Source organism: Nymphalis io, chromosome 1 (genome assembly GCF_905147045.1).
Source record: "Nymphalis io chromosome 1, ilAglIoxx1.1, whole genome shotgun sequence".
NCBI classification, from domain to species: Eukaryota; Metazoa; Arthropoda; class Insecta; order Lepidoptera; family Nymphalidae; genus Nymphalis; species Nymphalis io.
The window spans coordinates 12776172-12797261 of record NC_065888.1 but is presented as its reverse complement, the minus strand read 5'-3'; the positions used below and the strand labels follow the sequence as shown (position 1 = coordinate 12797261).

Below are 21090 nucleotides of genomic sequence, written 5' to 3'. Positions count from 1 at the left end.
GCTTGCATCCAAATAATGGCAAAGAACCGAACAAAAAAATGCTATTCAATTTCATTTGTGTTAATTATTTGATTTAAATATATAATTAACTAAAATGCAATAAGACAATTGAGAAATCATTTTGTGTCAGAAACTTTTCATATTTCTATGTGCACATAAAGTAGGAATTGAAATTTTACGTTTATAACTTTAATGGAAGTTTCAATCTCAAATCGCAAAATGTCTGTAAAAGTAAAGTAAAAAAATTCTTACTTATGAAATGCTTAAATCGAAACTAAATCATAATAATCATACTAATTTTATTATTTATGCCAAAGAAAAAAAATTCTGGAACGCGATTACAACCCCAACTCCCAAGGTCCAATTTGACTTTGATTTAACCCAGGTATCCACACTTTCAAACATTTAATCAAAATCAGCCCAGCCGTTTATAAGCATATTTTGTTTAAATGTAGTTTGTATTGAAACTGACGCGCTATTGTCTTTCATGTTAAAGCAAAACAACTTATGAAGAGATGAAGTGATGTTGTAACGTTTACGGAGGCGTTCGTTTGTAGTGTACGGTCGAGTACCGAGCTTTCGAACTAACTTTTACATAGTAGCTTGGAACTTAACAATTCACAAGTTTAATGCAATTCTAGATTCTACTAATTGCTTACATTGTATTACTGATTTATTATTAAGTATTGACACACTAGCATTGTAGTGACAAAATACACGGTTGATAAGCGAATCTTGCATTGAGTACTGTAGTGCTGTTTTTTTTTTAAGCATCAAAATAAGATTTAATTACAATAAATCAGCCAGTACTAATATTCTATTCTATTAAGTATTATACAGTAATTAAAATCAATTAAAACAACACCACTTAATGTTGCTAGGTTTCTTGCCAACGTTCCACGAGATTATGATTTGCACTTTAACTAGTCCTAACTTTGACTTGTTTACTTATTTAATTACATAATGTTAATAACTTTTGTATAAATGTAATGTTTATTATATAAAGATGAAGTTTGCTTACTTGATTGTAATAATATTTTTGGATTAGATTATATACGATTTTAGATAATATACGCTAGGCAGGCGCGGACCTGTAAGGTTTAAGGCGGGTGAAATTGCGCAGAGCAGCTATTACATATTCGTGTATACATACACGATACATACATCTATTAATGAAGTTAGTTAATATTCATGAATATAAATCATGGCAACATTATTAACATCATTATTATTAACATCGTGTAGTTCGGATCAATGCGCGATAATTGTTAATTACGTTTACAAGACAACTCTGATTTGTGGATGTATTGAGTTATTAAAACATATCAATTATAAATATAGTTGAACCGAAAAATCATTGACACATGGACGTTAAGTTTTGAACTGTTTGTTTCGTGAAATACATTTTATAAGTGTCTTCTCAGGGTTGCCAACAATATTATATGATTTTAGAATACAATGGCTAGAACACGTGATTCTTAAGCGCAGGTCTGAAACACAACTGAGTTTTTATATATTTGAATTGTGTTAATAATTTGTTTCGTGATTGGCGGTGATAGAAAATATCGTGAGATAACCTGAATGAGATGAGATTCTGTGACATTTGTATGCAATATGTACTCACCAACATGCATGGAGCAGCGTGGTGGAATGAACTTCAAATCTTCTCCTCAAGAGTATAGGAGGCTATGCCGAGTCGCGGGATATTTGCAGGCTGTTTCTTTTTTTTCATTCAAATATAGACTATAGACACGTTGTTACGTATTGTACTTTATTATTGATGAAAGTAATTGATATTTTTGTATATAAAATAAAATACGCAAAATAAGAAAACAAATGTTAAATGACTTAGGATGTCGACGTTATTAAAAAAATTACAAAGTAATCATTTTGAGCAGTTATATAAAAAGGGATACTTCTTTTACCAACTCCTATATAGTTTAATGTAACATTTTTGGTACTAATCCTATATATAATTCCATCCGCGTAATGTTTGAAAAATCAAAAAACATTTTTGAATAACACCTGGATTATTTTCCGCTTATTTTGTAGGATAAAATGTAATCACCGATATCCTGAACCCTGATAAAAGCAATTATCGTGTTGAATTGTTACATATTGTACGTTCAAATAATATTTTTCTTTAAATGTATTCATTGTTGTTTTATGTGATTTATTTAATCACAAATCACATGTATGGATTTATTTATCAAAGTTAAATCGATTAAAAGGTAAGACAAAACAAAATACGTTAATCTTAAGTCCTAAAAATTGATTATGAGGTGAAATCCGTGTTTATAATTAATATCATGCTCATCGCTCAAGGAAAACATCGTGAGGAAACCTGCATGACGTAATGGGTTGTGTTGCACCTTTTGCACCAACTCACATAGCAATCAGCACTACACCTTTTCCTTTAAGGTAGATATTTTTACCAGTGTTGGGACATTTATAAGCCGTTTCTTATTTACTAAGTACACCTACAAAAATAACTTTCTTACATTACATAAAAAACCAACTAAATAATTGAATTAAATCAAGGAAACCGACTTTACTAAAATATATAGGAAAAAGTAACAGAAACTATAACTCAACTAAACTCAAAAAATAGTATTTTTAGTTTTTGAATAGTTACGATATCGATGTAAAGATAATACTTAGTTCAAAAGAAAATATTGTCTTACAATTTACAGCCTCCATTTCTATGTGTCAATAACCTTTACTACCAGGATATAATTGAATTATATTTCATACTTTACTAAAAACATACACAATATAATTGAAGACGTTTTAGTCTTCATTTTCATTTCAAGCTTTCGTGTAAATACGAATGTGTCAGAAGATTTGACACAAATGTTAACAAAATTATACTCTATACTTTATCCGCAATAAAAAATTCAATTGCATAATTTGATTAAAAACAAATAAAAAAGGATAAATAAAACAAAACAAATTCACGGTAACCGGTATTATTTCGAACTATGTTTGCGATCTATTCGTTCCTTTTTGATTGATATCTTTAAATTAATTATCTCGACATACGAGTTTCGATTCAGTGATTTTTGTTTACAAAATATATAAACTTATTCAATGTTTTATTGAATAATTACAACATATGAATAGGTTCCAAATTCTTCTGTTCGGGAAATACTTTTTTATTCAAGAACCTATTTTAATGGTGATTTCAGCTTCCGTCGAATGCAGAATATTATAAAAATAAACCCATCTAAATTTCATTAGTATTGAACAGTGAACAGTGTTAAGTTTTAATTTAAGGCAATTGTTGCAGTTGAATTTTTATTTTTATTTCAGTATCAACTTTAGTATTTATAGCAGCAAATGGGCATTCGACACACTTAAAAATAAACAAATTCTAACACCGCCAATGCGCTTCCAACAATGTCATTTAAGAATACATATATTATGTCCCTTATGTGTTAACACTAGGTTATTCACCCTTCAAAACAATACCGCAAATTTTTAATAATTTATGAAGATCTATCATAAATTACATAGTTCAACATCAACTATCTAGTTCTTAAAAACTCAATATCCATAGAAAATACGTAATCACAACTTTAAAACAAGATAAACAAGGACTAAGCAGCCTCCATATAACACTTGAATGTAATTTTCTAACATGATTGAACTGCAACAGTAACTTCATTAGTATCTTGTACCAGTCGACTTGAGAGACACGAGAGTTTATTTGGTTACGCCTAATCCAATTACGAGTTTGTTTGTTGAGTAAACCGCTATTGCTCATGTTCAAGTCATTACTTTACAACATTCAATTAATATCTATACAAAATTTAAATGCGACGTAATATGTTGCTTTAGAAGGTGGTAACTTAATTCAACGTACGTGCGCTCGTCGTTTTGTGTGTGTCATTTTAATTTGACTTCAGAATTAGACGACTTATATCGTTTTCTTTCATAATATAAATATTTTAATTCGAAGGTATATAAAAAAATGGAAAACATCAACTATGTCAACTTTTTTTATAGAGTGTACGAGTCATAAGATCTGTATTACTTTGTCAACATTTTTAATAAGAACCTAGTCTTCTTACAACGAAACTATTTTACCAAAGTTAAATGTATAGCATGTTTTAGGAGTGGGTATGACAGTAGCCAAGAAATCGGGATCGAACCTCCGAATTTTACTAGGCAAGCCCGTTGAGCATCACTCGATTAACTATATAACAGAAGATAAATTGTTATCCAGAGTTTTACTCTGTTTTACACAATTTTGGTTATGAATTATTAAATATTGCGAATATGTAAATCCAAATAAAAATTGATTTTGTTTGTTCAACGTGTTGGCACAAAATTGAAATGTCACGTTGACTCAATTACATTTGTAATAACAACATTCCCAATGACATATATAAAATAAATCAATTTCGAACCTGGCATCAGGCCGTATAGTTCCCACTGCTGGGTAAAGGCCTGATGTTCAATGCAAATCAGCTTACTTCACAACGCTGTGCCTCTTCTGGCTTGCGACAGAATTTCACCCAACACCCACAACCCAACACGTGCAGATTTTCTTGTCCCATTAAGATTTATTTCGAGTTTTGTGACAATAAAGCAAAAACTTTTATTTTCCATATGACCTTCATATAACTCACGTCTCACAACACTCGCTATCATGTCAATGTTTTTATATGTTTACAGCTTTACGATAATGAGATGAGTGTTTTCGTGATATCTTTGTGGAATATAATACAAATAGCGAACTCAACAAGGAGACGAAACTTGAAACATTGTATTTATGAAGCCAGCGTCACAAAGTTTAAAATTTATTGGACCTTCTTTATCCATATTTTATATTATGTTGTTGAAGTTTTAAAGCTGACATAAGACTGTTTTTACACTTCTATTCCTTCACTTCCATCGCTCTGGTTATTTTTTAATATTTCGCTTATTTAAGTAGTTTAGCTGAATATACTATATTTTTTTGGATTATATCCAAAAGTAAGTTAGAGTTATTCAGTTAGTAGGTTTGATTTATTTATACTAACTAGCTTTTGATGAGTGTTCATTACGTTATCTGAAAGTTTTGGGTAATTGAATTCAGCTCAGCAGAGGTTATGTCCATGAAACAAATCCATTAGGTTTTGAGTTATGCCAGATTAGAGGAACAATACACAGGTCGAACGATGTTGTAATCTACATGCGATTTAACATCTCGGTATCTAATCGCACCCATTGTCAAAATTTTGTTTGATTGGGGAATAAATCGTGCTAATAAATTCAACGCTTAGTTCTTCCATTTATAAAGAGGGTTCTTGTATATACGTTTATATATATATGCTTTATATAAATATTTTTTATATACGTTCTTAAATTACATGACGTTTATACAGTTTCGTATTATATGTATAGAATGTTTTCTTCAATCCATAAACAGCAATAGTTATTCATAATATTTGCTTGATCATAAATCATGTTCTCGGCTTGTTCGTAACTTAATTATAATATAATATAAATAAATCTCCGAAGTCAGTGTACGTGCATATGTAACCATTTTGAACATGTGCCGTACAAGGACAGTCCACCCATTAATCTGAAGTTTGAACGGTAAATTCATCTTGTTATTAGTTTCCTTACTTGTTTATGGCTACGCATATATACCGTTTGGTTTACAAATTATAGAATGAAAGTAAAAAAAAAGAAGTTATTATGTGCCTACTATAAAATGTTATGTATATTCAAAAATGTAACGGAAAAAACATAGATAGAACTAACAATAAAATACTGTTGTATATCTTTAAGCTAAAACATTTAACAGACTAAAACTGCTCTATAGTTACAAACGATGTAGGAATCTTCTCGAATAGCGCTAAAAGCACTTCTACATTACATGTGCTAAATGCCTGTTTAAATACCGGCCTTATACACCCGAACAGTCTGAAAGCGCAGTAATTCTTTTTGTTATATACTTTTGTATTAGACTTCCAATCTGCTAAACTTTTAATGTGTGGCATAATGTTTAGTCAATATCAAATATCGTAACTATTTATTGTTTGTTAAAATTAATATTTCATTATCTGTGATATTAAGTATTAATATAAAAAATCGATTCTACCTTTTTAAAACATGATAAAATATTGAGATTTAAAATAATGTAATATAAAAATATACGTTAGTAAAAACGATTATTATTATTAGCCGCTTTCGTTATCTTTCTAAAAAATATTATTTATATAATTATTACGTACGTATGTTTTATATCTTTGTTTGAAAAGAAAAATGAAATTCAATATGAACATACGAGTACTTACATAGATTTTTCATAACGATAAAAATATATTGGTACATATTTGTCCAAAGTCTAAACGTGGGTCCATGGGTTGGGTATTTGGCTTGGTTTGTTAATTTAGTGTATATTTGAATGTCCGTGGGAAAAAGCACAGATTTAAAGTTAATGAGAGTTTAAATTAATTTTAAATAAGGACTTGACGAGCTCCGGGCGAAACAGGATGTTTCAATTATACGTGATTCGAGCGTCATTACTCTCCCTCCCTTATGCGGGCTTAGCCCTTTGATTAATATTTACTTCACTTTTGCCATGACTTATATTATCTTAAGTCCCTTATTTAAAATAGAATGGATTGTATATATTATTAAAGCTCTAACTATGTATAAAATATTTAAAATATTATATTTATTATATGTGGATATGTAACGTGTTTTCGGCGCTTTGTTTACGAAATATTCTGTCACGTATGATAAAGATTGATCGACTGAAAAGGATTTTATAGGCTTTCTACAAACTAGTAGAACTTAAAATTTCTTAAATATAAACGATAAACAATCGTTTCACTCAATCGTTACCCACAAAACTTTCCACTTAAATTCTAATCTTTTGTAGTCTCATATCATTCAAATATTCAATTCAGATTAAATAAAAAATAAGCAATTATCATAATAATCATAATGTTATCACCCCCTTATTATATATATAAAAAAATTGTACGGACCATGCTCATATTATTTTACTAAGCCATTTGTTCTAGTTAATTGAGCCAATTAATTATACCTATAATAAAACGAATGGATGAAAATGCAATTTTCGAAAACGAGCTTGGCAAATAAATAATAATTAATGTTGTGTTTCTGAGTAATGAATAACATTATTTGGCCAAAAACACATACCTGAAACGCTGGCCTTTATCCAATACCCAAATCAAAGCAGCCTTTTTTGCTTCTCTAGAAAAGTTTCCACCGGGCGGTGGTTGGCTTTCAGACTCACCGGGCGAATAGCCACTAGTCATTTTACCGCCAAACCGATGGTGGATGAGCCAGACTAATTACCGACACGCGGGACAGAAAGACATCTAAGGTCGCGTGGTTGTAAACGCATTTAAGAATTGGTTATTTGATGATATGCCTGCCTGGAATAAATTATAGAAAGAAATATTTACCTGTCCAAATATTATATACCTTCTATATTAACAGTATAAATTTAAGAATATTTTAAGATCTAAATAGTGAATTTAATAAGTATTGTAAGAATATTACTCCATTGAAACGTTTATCAAATGTTACGGATAATATTTTAGAACGGATCATTCCAGTCTCGGTTTGTTGAAAGGGTTGATCCCTTCAATCGGATACTCGTGATGGATACCCGAGCCATTTGTCAAGCAATCGACGTCGTTGTCCGCTTTGATTACATTTAACGATATAACTTGAGGACAATCTGTATAAAGTGTTAAAAGATTACTAAGATAAAAAATTCTAAAAACATTATATTTTAAAATCGTAGCACAATCAAGCACAAATCAAGCACAAAAGATACAATACGATCAATTTTGATCAAAAGATGTTTTACTTCTTATAATTTCCTTCACCATATATTTTGTTACGAAAATAAAACTACATTCCGATGACTGTAACTCATACAACAAAATGTCTTCCAAGTCCTATACTACATAATGCACAGCCTTACAAGATATGCAAATATATCAGCGAATCGGAAAATCCTATCCCGGAATTTCAACCTCGCTGGAACAGATTATTTTTGGCAGCCAACAGATATACAACGGGGTCGTAATAACGCACACAAATAATACCATATGCGAGATACATGCTTCTAACAATCCGAAAAATGCCCGCACAGATATTCGCAATAAAAACCCCATTTCCGACAATACAATAAACCGAAAAAACCACACTAGGAGGGCACACATATAATATTTTTGTCGCTTTATCAACAATCATATCAATATAACGACCCCCATAAAGTAGTTCTTATGAAGTTAGAAATAAGAGTTAACATTTCAGCTCATTTTACAAAATGACCCTGATTTTACTCGGTGCAATTCTCGGTTTCGCGCCACCGCGAGGACATGTGTCGCAAAGGGTTAACTACGGGTTAAAACACTTTTGTTTTCTTTATGGTTTTCATAACAAAGGGCAAAGGGCAACAAGTTCGCGCCCGACACCCGCTGTGTCTTGTTATTTTACGAAAAAGGGTTTATGCCAAAAATATGGAATGTCTTTATATAAGGACATTATCCCATTGAGAATAAATAGATTAGTGTTAAAAATATCGCTGGAGTAAATTATTGTGTGGCGTACTTTTATTTCTATTCGTTAACAAGTTGAGTGTTCTGGATATTACGGTATATGATTAACTTGTGATTTAAAGCGAAATGGAGTTTAATTTAGATCAATAAATATCAATAAGATAGAAATACTAATAAGATCTTAAGACTTGAGCGTTACAAACAATGCTACAAATAAAGAAAGTGCACTTTTGCCTTGTCTTGCCGTTGAGCCTGAAACAAAATCATCCTTAAAAAAGAAAATTCTCAAAGCGTAGCTGTAAAAAAATGTAAAAAAGCTCTGCCATGTCATTTGGTAGTCCATTGGTCCAACAATATGACCAAAATTAGCTGACATTTTGCTCACTGATTATGAGCTGCCAATAATTTTTTTTGAAATATATGTATATGATATTGTCTAAACTTATATAAAATTATATATTTTTATTAATTATTTATACATTGTTTTTTTTTTAAATAAAAAATTTCAAATGGTCTTCGTCAAGAATACCAATAATGACTGGGATGCCTGCCTCGTCGATTTCTAAGCTTTATTTTATGCGAAAGTAATATAGCACGCATTAAATTAAAAATAAAACTAAAAAAGTCAAAGAATATATCTTCGATTTGATACTTTGATTTAAGTCTAATAAATATAAAACAAATAATTTTGAAATATAAATATTTCAAATAATATATAGTATATATAATACTTTTATATATATAATAATAATAGAAAACTCCCTATATTTCTGTTATCATACACACCTAATGATAAATCTTTATTTTCTCTGTAAAAAAATTACTATCATACATTGCTATAACCTAAATGCATAATATACAAACTTGCGAAATATTCATCTGATTCTTACACAAACAGAAAAGTAAATTAAAGTTATATGTCTATATATCAATACATGATTATAGATTTATCATATTATATAATATTGTAGTATATGGATCTGATAATATATTTCCAAAAAGTGAGATAAAATGTTTAAATTCATTAATAAAATCCAAGTAGGTGATACAATAGAGAATCAACTGCACATTAAAAATACAAGAGCACTTTTCCCGCAGCTCGATTTCAATAATCACTTCAAGATACGACAGAAATATAGTTCGTATTGCAAAGGCACAACGTTTATGATCGCTCGTTTTATTGTATAATAATTTTCGGATTATTCGATACTCTTTAACAAGTGCCACTTCATACAATTGAATTTTAGGAGCGATACCCTCTCGGTTATAATTTTTAACAAATGTCACAGTTTATTACCGCCTAAAAAGATAGCTTTCGATATGTGGGGCGGCATATTGCGATACATTAAAAAGTGCATCGTTGAATTAAATGTAATTGTTCGCTTGTTAAATATATTTTGGGGTTGAATTTGGGTACTTTTTATTGATGATTTAGTTTAGTTTTTTTATGTATAGTTTTGTTATTCTCTTCGCATTTTAAATGTTTGTTGTAAATACGTAAATGTGAACTATTCGGTTTTAATTTCATTTCCAACACATTGTGACATTGTTAATAGTTGTAGTATCTAGTTTTGTTTTGACACTGTTATTCTTCAAATTGGTGCATCCTTCAGATTTTTGTTTTCTTAGTGCTAATTAATATCTTACTCTATATTTGTATTTCTCTTGTAACGCAAATGAATTAGTGAATAGAATGTAAAATGTCTATATTATTATGTATATATTTTTGTATAGTTTAGAAGTCCACAAAAATATTGTTACTTTCGTATAAACTCCACATATTATTGTCATTATCAGTTTGAAGTTTCAACAACACAACAACAACAACAATAAACAGTGCATAAAGTACAGTAACAGTAACAGCCTCTTAATCTCCCACTGCTGGACTAAAGCCTCCTCTCCCTTTTGAGGAGAAGGTTTGGAGCTTATTCCACCACGCTGCTCCAATGCGGTTTAGTAGAATACACATGTGGCAGGATTTCAATGAAATTAGACACATGCAGGTTTCCTCGCGATGTTTTCTTTCGCGGTCAAGCACGAGATAAAATATAAACACAAATTAAGCACATGAAAATTCAGTGGTTCTTGCACGGGTTTGAACCCACGATCATCGGTTAAGATTCACGCGTTCGAACCACTAGGCCATCTTGGCTATGCATAAAGTAAGAAGACCTAAAACGTATAAGATTATACTATTCGCGCATATCCAATGTATCTGTCAAAATCGTTTTCTGAATAATGCTTCCAGAACTTATTTCTGTTTGCTATGTAACTTATTTGCATTATCATCCCAAAAACCATAAAGGCCACTCATAAAAAGGTTGGTGCTAATACGTGTATTGTTCTCTCAATATATTCGGTCCAGTCATCGACATAAGGTGTCAATGTTCGCCAATTTACTGACCATTGACAAAACGGATAAAAGATAGTCCACCCTACCATAGAACATTTGTCCCACTTGATCCAAAGCGCATAAATTATGCATAATCATCCCACACTACAATCTGAGGGTTGATGTACCAAAATGTACTTGACAAACTTAAATATTTTTTTCTAAAATATTTGTTACATATGTGAACAAAATGGTAACAAAATAATTAAACTAGTTTTATAGACGATGAAAAGTAAATTACTCTCATATTATTTTTATATTAAGATATCCAATACGATTTTAGATATAATTTAAGTAAATAATGAATATAAATTATGTACGCATTGTTGGTCCAAGATTATAGTATTTATATACGAGTATATGTAATACGCGTATCGTCCGCTCAGTGTGTAAACATTGAAATTGAATACGGTAATCATTTTAATCTCACGTCCAAATCTCAGATTTTCCCCAAAATTGACAAAAAACGAAGGGCGGCTAAACAAATCAGTTTTATCCGTTCAAAACATTAAAAAAACTCCAAATTACACATGTAGGGGTATAATCTCGTTACAAAGGTATTAGAACGGATGTTAGAATATCTAATGAGCGCCATTAGATGCTATCTAACGCAGGTGCAGCGTTTTGCATACTTTTTTGTGAGCTCGATGTTCGCTACGGTGAATATCTTTTTATAAATAATCACATGATTTCAATCGATTCGTGAATACATTTTAAATTAATTGTAACCAAATGAACAAGTTATCGATATCTATTTTAATTACTTTATGAATAATTTATCAACAATTGTACATCGCTCGAATAATGAATATTCAATTGCTATTTAAACAGAATAATGGTTATTTAAAATAAATCGATTTAATAAGGTCAACCATACAAAAATATTCCTTTAATTTTATAGGACACTATTTTTTATTTAGCGAAAACGGGCTTTTTACTATAATCTACTTGTAACTGCTTTGTCGGTAATAACAATAACAAGATCTTCGTCTGAACGCCGACATTGGAATTAGACCTGATAGCCAAATGGCTATCAGGTCTAATTCCAATGTCGGCGTTTACGGCAAAGATTTTCAACTAAAGCTAAATAGCTTTAGTTGAAAATCTTCTAGTGTAAAAGAAAATGCAAGATTTCATTTGTTAGTACAACATTAAACTTACGAAGACGAGACCAAAAATATGATACTTATGATAAGAAATGATTATGATAAATAATCAATTATTGTCAGACTTTTGTTTTGTGAATAAACATAACATTTGAAAATATTTTATTATTGATTATTCTTATTTGATGTTAGATTTATTTAGCAGCAAGAAAAGAGATATCAAATATTTTATAAGCATTGAACAAAATACGAATAGAAGGTTTTTTAATAAAATCAGTTTCATAAAGACAAAAAGGAGATAAACTATACATGAATATACAATAGTCCTCATAAAAGGACCGTCTTAAACACGCCACGAGCTTAATAAAATAAATCGTAGAGACTTGATGTAGTATTATATAGTCTGTGGTTGTGGTTAATAAAAACTTTAATAAAGGACCTCATTTCCTGGCGACGTGTGTTGAAAAACGTCGCAGAACGTCCGGTGAAGTTTTATTTCATTAATGGAAAATTAAATTTGGAGTATTTGGTCGGCTTGTGGTGGTAATGGGGACGTTTCCCTCGAGATATCATTGATCTTCAACGGAGCTCTGAATGACTTCATCAATAACTCACCTGATCCTGCCGTAACATTGACTGTGATAAACGAGCTACGGGGGTAATCGCTGCATTATTTAATCACTCGTCGATGTATGAAGGCTTTATCTTACCGAATAATGTAACTTGTGATATTTTTTAATAAATAAAGTAAAACGATTGTGTTCTAGGGGGTTATTAATTGAACAATGCTGTCTTCTTCTTTTGAATGTCAAATCAATAATGACAGAATGAGCAAAATAAGGCTATAAATAAGGCTGTCGATGCTTGTAAATTTAAGAGTTGGAGAAAAATAAGTAACAAAGAAACTAAAATATTTTGGCTTTTTTATAAGGTGAAGATTATAAAACATTTCATTTTAGGCTAAATTTTTGTGATAATGTAAATTTTAAATAAAATTAGATAAAGTATTTTCCTAATTCTAATATTGAATACCTACATAGTTGTAATATTATTTATACCAAGTTTTTGCATTACTTAAAATTTCCAATTCGTTTCAGCCGTTTGTAAATGTTATAATGTGATGTGAATGAAAGTGTTCTGTTAATTTTGTTCTTTTCAATCTTTTGACACATCGAGGATCTAAGGAAATGTTTATGGGTCGGCAACTTCGCAGCCGTCGTGCCACAATGATGCTATTCATCTGATAGCGAACTCAATGTCTATTGTTACTAGGTAGAAGCGGATGAACTAGTTTCTACACCAACTATTACTGGTCCCCTTTTACAAGATTGATTTTTTGGGTCATTAAAATGTTACGAAACATTAATGTAATTTAATTATAGGTCTGATATTTCCATGAACCCCATTTACACTAATACCGACTGCAATAAATTGCCCAACTGAAAAATATACACTTAAACTGAAAACATTCATAGGAGTCAATTGTGCACATCTAAACATATTTACTTTGGCCTTAAATAGCCCTCAACACGAGTACATTTCGCATCTATATATATTTGTATGTATATATACACTTGTTACTCCTGTATAGTATTAATTAAAGACTAACGTCTTGGCTGATTCACTCAATGATTGACTCCCGTAGCTTGTGACGTGAGGGCAGATGCGGCGACAGTTCGGAGTTGCGTGTCCTATGTCACTTTAAGTCGCTTTATTAATAATTACACAGCAGCTGACTTCTCTTAAGGTTGAATCAATTGAAAAACACTTTGTTACTTTCAACTGACAAATATTTACATTATATTTTATATGCAACTCTAAATTAAAACATTTATATGAGGATATTATTTGTTAATATTGATTTAAACATTCTATATCGGATAACTATGTTAAACTAACAAAAGTTCTGTAACAGCCGTTATTTTTTTTAAATTAAAAAATCGATTTTCGATTTGTTCAGTCATATTTATTAATACAAGATATTTAATTAAAATATATTCCGAATTACTGATACCGATGATTCCTCCTAAAATATTTTGTCCGTTGATTTCCATTGATTTGCGGCCATTCTCAACAGCTCCCTAAGATACATTATAGTGGACAAACACACGTGCATATTCGATTGCTAGTAGGACGGGAAGGGGAAAAAGGAGCAAGAAGGGCCTTCGAGGACGTAAACTGTTTTACACACTGCTTAAATCCGGGCTATTATTAATATTTTTTTCTTGAAAGAAAATTCAATAACTTTTATTGGCCCACCCGAGGCTTACACCCAGACCCAGCCACTACGACATAATTGCAGATCTACTACATATGTACACGTATCTGTATATATAGACAGAGAAAAAACTAACTTGTTTAAAACAAAATCTTTATAACAAGATTCTTGAAAAAGCTGACACGTTTGTTTGAGCACGTTTAAAACGAACAGTTACAATTCTCGAACTTTCCAGCTTAGGCGGCATTTAATCCCATAATGTTCGATGTAATGACAATTTACACATCCACATGTTAGCAATGTAATTATAGAGGTCCATCCACTTAAGCCCTCTTACTCGACCACGACTATATATAAAAGGACTGTAAATACGTATAGCTAGAAGTTGTGAACTAACCACATTGCATGATTACTACTGGCGTTTATAGAAACGAATAAGATTTGATATTCTTATGAAAATTAAACCATCTTTTGCTTACAAATTCTATATATATATACTTAGGTATATTACATTTTTTCCATTTATTGTTCGAAATAAATAACTGTTCTAAATGTCAACGATCATATCATGTTTATGTATTCAAGTGTGAGAGATAAAGAAAACAACAGATACATTAAATTAATAAGAACATTAGTAACGGCCTGTAAATCACCTTTCTTGTGAGAAGGTTTTTAGGCCACGCTTATCCACCACGCTGTTCCAATGAAATTTGGTTTGATGGCAGATTTTCATACAACGCGTGTCGTCAAAATATTTTTCATCACCACTGAACACGAGATGAATTATAAACACAAATTAACATGAAAATTCAATCGTAACCGAATTAAATCCGCAATCTTCGTTTCAGATTATTTAAGATCGAAGACGAATTCTAATCACTGATCCATCCCTCTGTTTCACAAATTGATATTTATTTGCAACTGTACTTTCTGCTTATGCTACATAAAAATAATATATCAGTATTTTACGCAACTCATTCTAATGAATAAATAAATGATATGGGAATGACTGATCAATTTCACCTTTAAGATGTTTTATAATCATGAACATTTATATTAGGATATTTTAATTTATTAAAGTTCCACTCAGATAAATAAATACCGCGTTCATTTTCATTTTTTAAGGTAGGTACTACAAAATTGAAATAGAAGTAAATGTCATATTTCAAATACTATTTTTCAATACTAAACTCCCACGAGATCGTGAAATATCGAATTTTATATTTTTATATTTATATTATTGAAATCGGTATGTCATAGTAAAGAATTTTTATAGGCGGTTTCCCAGCATACCGTGTCATAAAAATCCTAAAACGACGTCGTCGGAACGATGTACTCGATATTAGGTAAACTATACGACTTACGAGACACGAGAAGCTTTATGAATAACGTAATATCTTTAAGTAATACTTGGATAGGACTGAGGAGAGCGGGGAGTAGGTAAGCTGTTTATAATGTGACGCGGGCCCCTCTATACTACAATCGTGATTACTATTCGACTCTTATTCGCCAACCAATGGCTCCCTTGATACAACCGACTCTTCTATATATTATTATATTATTTATGTATATATTATATATATATATATATATTCTTAAGTATGTCACTTTACGCCATACTACGTTATTGTTGTTTTCGTTAAAAATAATTATATTATCCGAAGTACTAGCTAGCACATATTTAGTTTTATATAAATTTATTATAGCAGGCAGCCTTGTATTATATATTACAATAAAAATAAAGCAAGAATATTTAAGACTTTCGAAGGGAACTTCATAAGCGAGTTACTAATGAGTTTTTCATGACAGTCGTTTTCATTCGTTTTGGAAAAAACATATTTATCTTAACTTATTTTGCTTTATCTCATTAACTTTCAATTAACAAGGAAAATGATAATATCTACCTTTTTTTAAGTAATGTACAGTAACAGCCTGTTAATGTCCCACTACTGGGCTAAGGCCTCCTCTCCCTTTTGAGGAGAAGTTTTGGAGCTTATTCCACCACGCTGGTCCAATGCGGGTTGGTAGAATGCACATGTGGCAGGATTTCAATGAAATTAGACACATGCAGATTTCCTCACGATGTTTTCCTTCACTGTCAAGCACGAGATGAATTATAAACACAAATTAAGCACATGAAAATTCAGTGGTGCTTGCCCGGATTTGAACCCACGATCATCGGTTAAGATTCATGCGTTCGAACCACTTGGCCATCTCAGCTTTTTTACTTTTTAGCATTTTTTATTATTTTAAGTACTGTATATGGAAGAAAAAATAGCTTTTAATACTTTTTGTACTAATTACCAGAATTAATAGGAGCATTCTTAATAAAGCTATAAAAGTGTAAAAAGTAATTTTCGTATAATGTTTCTCGGAAAACTAAATGAAAGTCAAACTTTTCCCGGAATTATATAAGCGCGTAATGGAATCATTTCTTTTACGTTTACTATTACTTCTGTTAACCAATTACGCGAAGCAAAATAGAAAAAAGCTTATAAATCTCATCCTTTTGAAAGTAATTTCAAGGTGCTTCTTTATTAATATTCAATATTTTTTATTATATTTTTTAACTTAAATATTCTTTGTGTATAGGCATTCGCCCATTTTTTAGCTCACCAATCTATTTTCAATAAAAAAACTAATCGCAAAGCAAAATAGCAGATGTAGTAAGTAATTAGCATACTATGAGTTTTGAGTACAAATTTCGTATTATTCTCTACTTGTAAACTTACGGAATATATAAAATACTTTTGTTAATATCTTTTTTTTACTCGGCCGATACAAGGTAATTTTCTTAGACTGGTACATTTTTAAATACCAATTTTATCTTTGGAAAAATGGCATTATAATATACTAGTTTTGTCTTTTTACACTTCAAGTAGATTTACTGTCACATTTACTTTGCAATTCTGATACTGATGATCAATGTCACGGATTCACTGAGTAGGTAGGTACTGACTAAATCGACGAATCTTTATTAATTATATAATAAAAGAAAACCTATTTTTAGTGGCTTTTGACCTTTTGCTTATTGTCCTTAAGCATTTTTCGTATATCAGACGACCGTGATCTAAATAGAATTATATTTTTTTTATAGAATAGGAAGGCGGACGAGCATATGGGTCACATGATGATAAGTGGTCACCAACGCCCATAGACAATGGCGTTGTAAGAAATGTTAACCATCGCTTACATCACCAATGCGTCACCAACCCAAGGTTGGTGACTAAGATGTTATGTCCCTTGTGCCTGTAATTAAACTGGCTCACTCATCCTTCAAACCGGAACACAACAATACCAAGTACTGCTGTTTTGCGGTAGAACATCTGATGAGTGGGTGGTACCTGCCGTGACGAGAGATTTGTAATATATTCATTGCAATATCAATCAAGACAGTTATTTGGTCCTCATGATATATTTTCAATAAGATCTGTAAAACTACAGGTATTTTGACATTAGTTTATCGCTATTACACTGAATATATTACCAAGGTGTTCCCTGCGGGCTAAATTTTATATCTTCAGTAAATTTTGTAATTACGCTTTTGTCTTACATTAAATTACATTATGATCGGCTCAGTGGTTTAGCCGTAATTTCACAAAGATACACACTGAGTTATAATATTAGTCTTATTATTTAGAATTAGCTAAATAAGTAGCTACTGATTTTCTGTGCTATGTTTATATATGTTTTATTAAGTGTTTAATTTATTTCCAGAGTAAGTGTTCCCGGATACGCAGGCGGTCTGGCGGCATCGTTGCCTGGCGGCGGTGTTGCCGGAGCGGGCGCAGCATGGGAGCGCCTTGGTGCCGAGCTCCTGCTGTCGGGACTTGTGGCTGCCGCCTATTTTGCTGCGATGGAAAGAAGATGGACTGGTGCAGCACCCGCACTTCTTGGTGCCGCATATTGTGCTGCGAGCTTTGTATCTGTAAGTAGTAAGCCTATTAAAGTCAAGTTATCAACATTCAAGGATGTTACGAATTATAAATATTTGGATTATATCTGAAAATATACATAATCGATAATAAAAAGTTTATGTTTACTTGGTGGTTGGGCAAGGATGTGCTACTACACATTGGTGATGTAAGTATTCGATAATATTTCTTACAGTACCAATGTCTATGGGCAGTGGTGATCACTTACCATCAGGTGACCTATTTGCCAGTCGGCCTACCGATTTTATAAAAATATTAATAATATTCCTTTTATCAATTTCCACGTTTTTTCGTGATATGATGTGATGATATGATGTGGGTATGTACAAGCGTAAGTAGCGTAGTACGCCTCCTAGCGGACCAAGATAGAATGCTCAATAGCGTCCTTCCATTACTATTCTCCGTACACAATGCGTATCCACCCGCGACACTACCTGCCTTTTGTGAAGGGAATCTTTACCGGCAGATGTTCGCTATTACACATCTGTTTGGACAAAGTATGGCCAACAAAAACTCAAACAAGAAAAGATACCTTTGATATCTATTCAATATTCCCTGAACGAAATTGCGATTTATTTAAAATGTCCTTCCGTACTACTTTAGGCACTTCGTTGTATAATACTTTAGATACCTGAACAACTGTGATTTATTGACAAAATAATAAAAAAATGTAAAAATTTAAGGATACTTTTTTAAATTAAGATTTTCAATAATAGTTGCAATTAATAATATATTTCTAATAAATGTCAACAAACGTCGGTCATATTATTTTTGTTGTTTGTATATATTAATGTAACAAGTATATATGTATGTCTCATTACTTATATTGATCAATTTTAATAAAGTTTAGTGTAGGTACAGCGAAATATAATATATATAATAATTCTTATTGTTTATTCATCATTTCCATTTGCCCGATTACTTCGGGCGTAATCACGGTTTCTAATCTTAAGTAACTTTTTTGCAGAGCTTTTATAAAGAACATTGCAATATTAAAATTAAAAGTATTGTTAAGAATCTAAGATCAACAGAAAGTTTTGCAATTATAAAATGAGCGAAATGACCCATTTTCTTTTATCGGAGCTCTCGCGGTTAGCAGGGATTGTTTCGACCGCGGATACAGTAAAAACCCTTTTATGCTACAAAGTTGTATCTGCCCTAATTACAGCTAACAATCCTTACCAAATGAAAAGAAGATGATTTTAATGCAAAAATCCCCGCAGGTAGGACGCCATTGTTGTAAGCATAGTGAAGAAATAGCACGGGATCCTTTCAATGGGGACGTTTTTTAAATCGTTCGCTCATTTCCGTCTCAAAATAAATGTGAAAAAATTGCACAAATTCTGGTACGAAGTGAATAGTTTCCTTGACTTAAATATATCTCCTGTTCCGTATGCTATAGAGACCTGAATGGCTTGCGATACTGGCTCGCTTGTTACATCGAATGTAGTGCAATCAAGCCTCTTGAATTCTTTACAATTGAAATTGGAAGCGATGGCTTTGCCGAGTTTGTTGTACATGCTGTTAAAAATTATGACGTACACGGACTTCAAAATTAAATTTTAAAAAGCTTTCGAATATTTTATATCTTTTTTCACCATTCAGTAAGGTAACTGCAGTTCTTGTTACTTTAAATAGTAAACCTTAACTATGTATTTATGTATAATAACTACTGAGTTTCTTGTCGTTTCTTTTCGGTGGAATTAATTACTACTTGAACAAATAATTATTGATTTTTATTAAATAATAACAATGAGAATTACGAATAATTTAAAAATTTAAATAAATCCGAAAAAACAAGCGTTGATGACCAATCATATGAGCCTAATGTTCATATTATCTTTGAACTCGTAATGTATTCCGAGTTCACATTAGTGGCATGTAACGTAGGTAGTTCTACCATAAATAACGATTGATCTTCAGCCATCTATTATAACGAGGTATAATCTTATGCCAAGTGCACCTGAGGGCAGTAAAATGGATTACAGCTGGAATATTACATTGCAATATAGTTTCCCTTGCAGTTTTAAGGAATTTACCAAGTATCATCCGAAACACGAGATATTATGAGATGTCCTAGTGGATAAAACTGAGATTCTAATCAGAGGAACGAATCCTCCAAAAATTTTAGAATTTTATAAGTTTTTACTTCACATTCAAAAACTATTTTCGATGTTTATTTAAATTTAAGTTCCAATTCATGGCATCATTCACAGCAGCTTTAGTCGTTTATTCAATGAATTTGATAAGATCTAGTCTATACATAAGGAATTAAATAGGAGTTTTTTTAGTTAAATATATATTTTTTTATCTTTTCAGATGCCATCATTAAACCCTGCTCGGTCGTTAGGGCCATCATTTGTCCTGTCTCGCTGGGAAAGTCACTGGGTTTGCTGGGTCGGTGGCATCGGAGGAGGCATCGCTTGTGCACTTCTCCATGAATGGGGCACGCGGCGACCGCGGGCTAACTCCAACTCTCGTGCCTCCTCACCACGAGACCTTGACGAACTGGACAAGCCGGCCTTTCCTTCTCATCATCATTACCGCCATGCGCCGACTTACTGCTCTGCAGCGGCTCCTAGACCCGACACAACAGAGCCGCTGTACTCCGGCACCAAGTCACTCTACTGTCGATCCCCACCGCCGGCTCGTCACACTCTCCACAGGTCTGATGGATCCACGTGTCAAACGTAATTATTGATGGTTTAAGGCTAGTCAAGCCTAAAATGAGTAGACTTAGTTTCGCTTTTAAATTTCATTAGTTTACTCGATACATTATTTACTTATGAATTTTTATATTTGTTGTACTCGTTCCGCTTCAACTTACGGATTGTATTACGTGGATACTATAGTTTTGATTTAGAATAGATCACTTTATTTTTATTGAGTATTTGAAATG

General features: G+C 31.7%; 1 protein-coding gene across 3 annotated transcripts in view; it reads left to right on the top strand.

Annotated features, from left to right (window-relative positions):
* The window catches only part of LOC126770200 (neurogenic protein big brain), a 70744-nt gene that overhangs the window by 47873 nt on the left and 1781 nt on the right, over positions 1 to 21090 (top strand). For 2 of the 3 annotated variants that reach the window (XM_050489464.1, XM_050489480.1), the window contains exons 3-4: positions 17974 to 18184; positions 20511 to 20881. In XM_050489464.1, the coding sequence (XP_050345421.1) occupies positions 17974 to 18184; positions 20511 to 20881 (582 nt within the window). The remainder of the gene's footprint in view (positions 1 to 17973; positions 18185 to 20510; positions 20882 to 21090) is intronic. The other variant, XM_050489472.1, reaches the window with a different exon arrangement.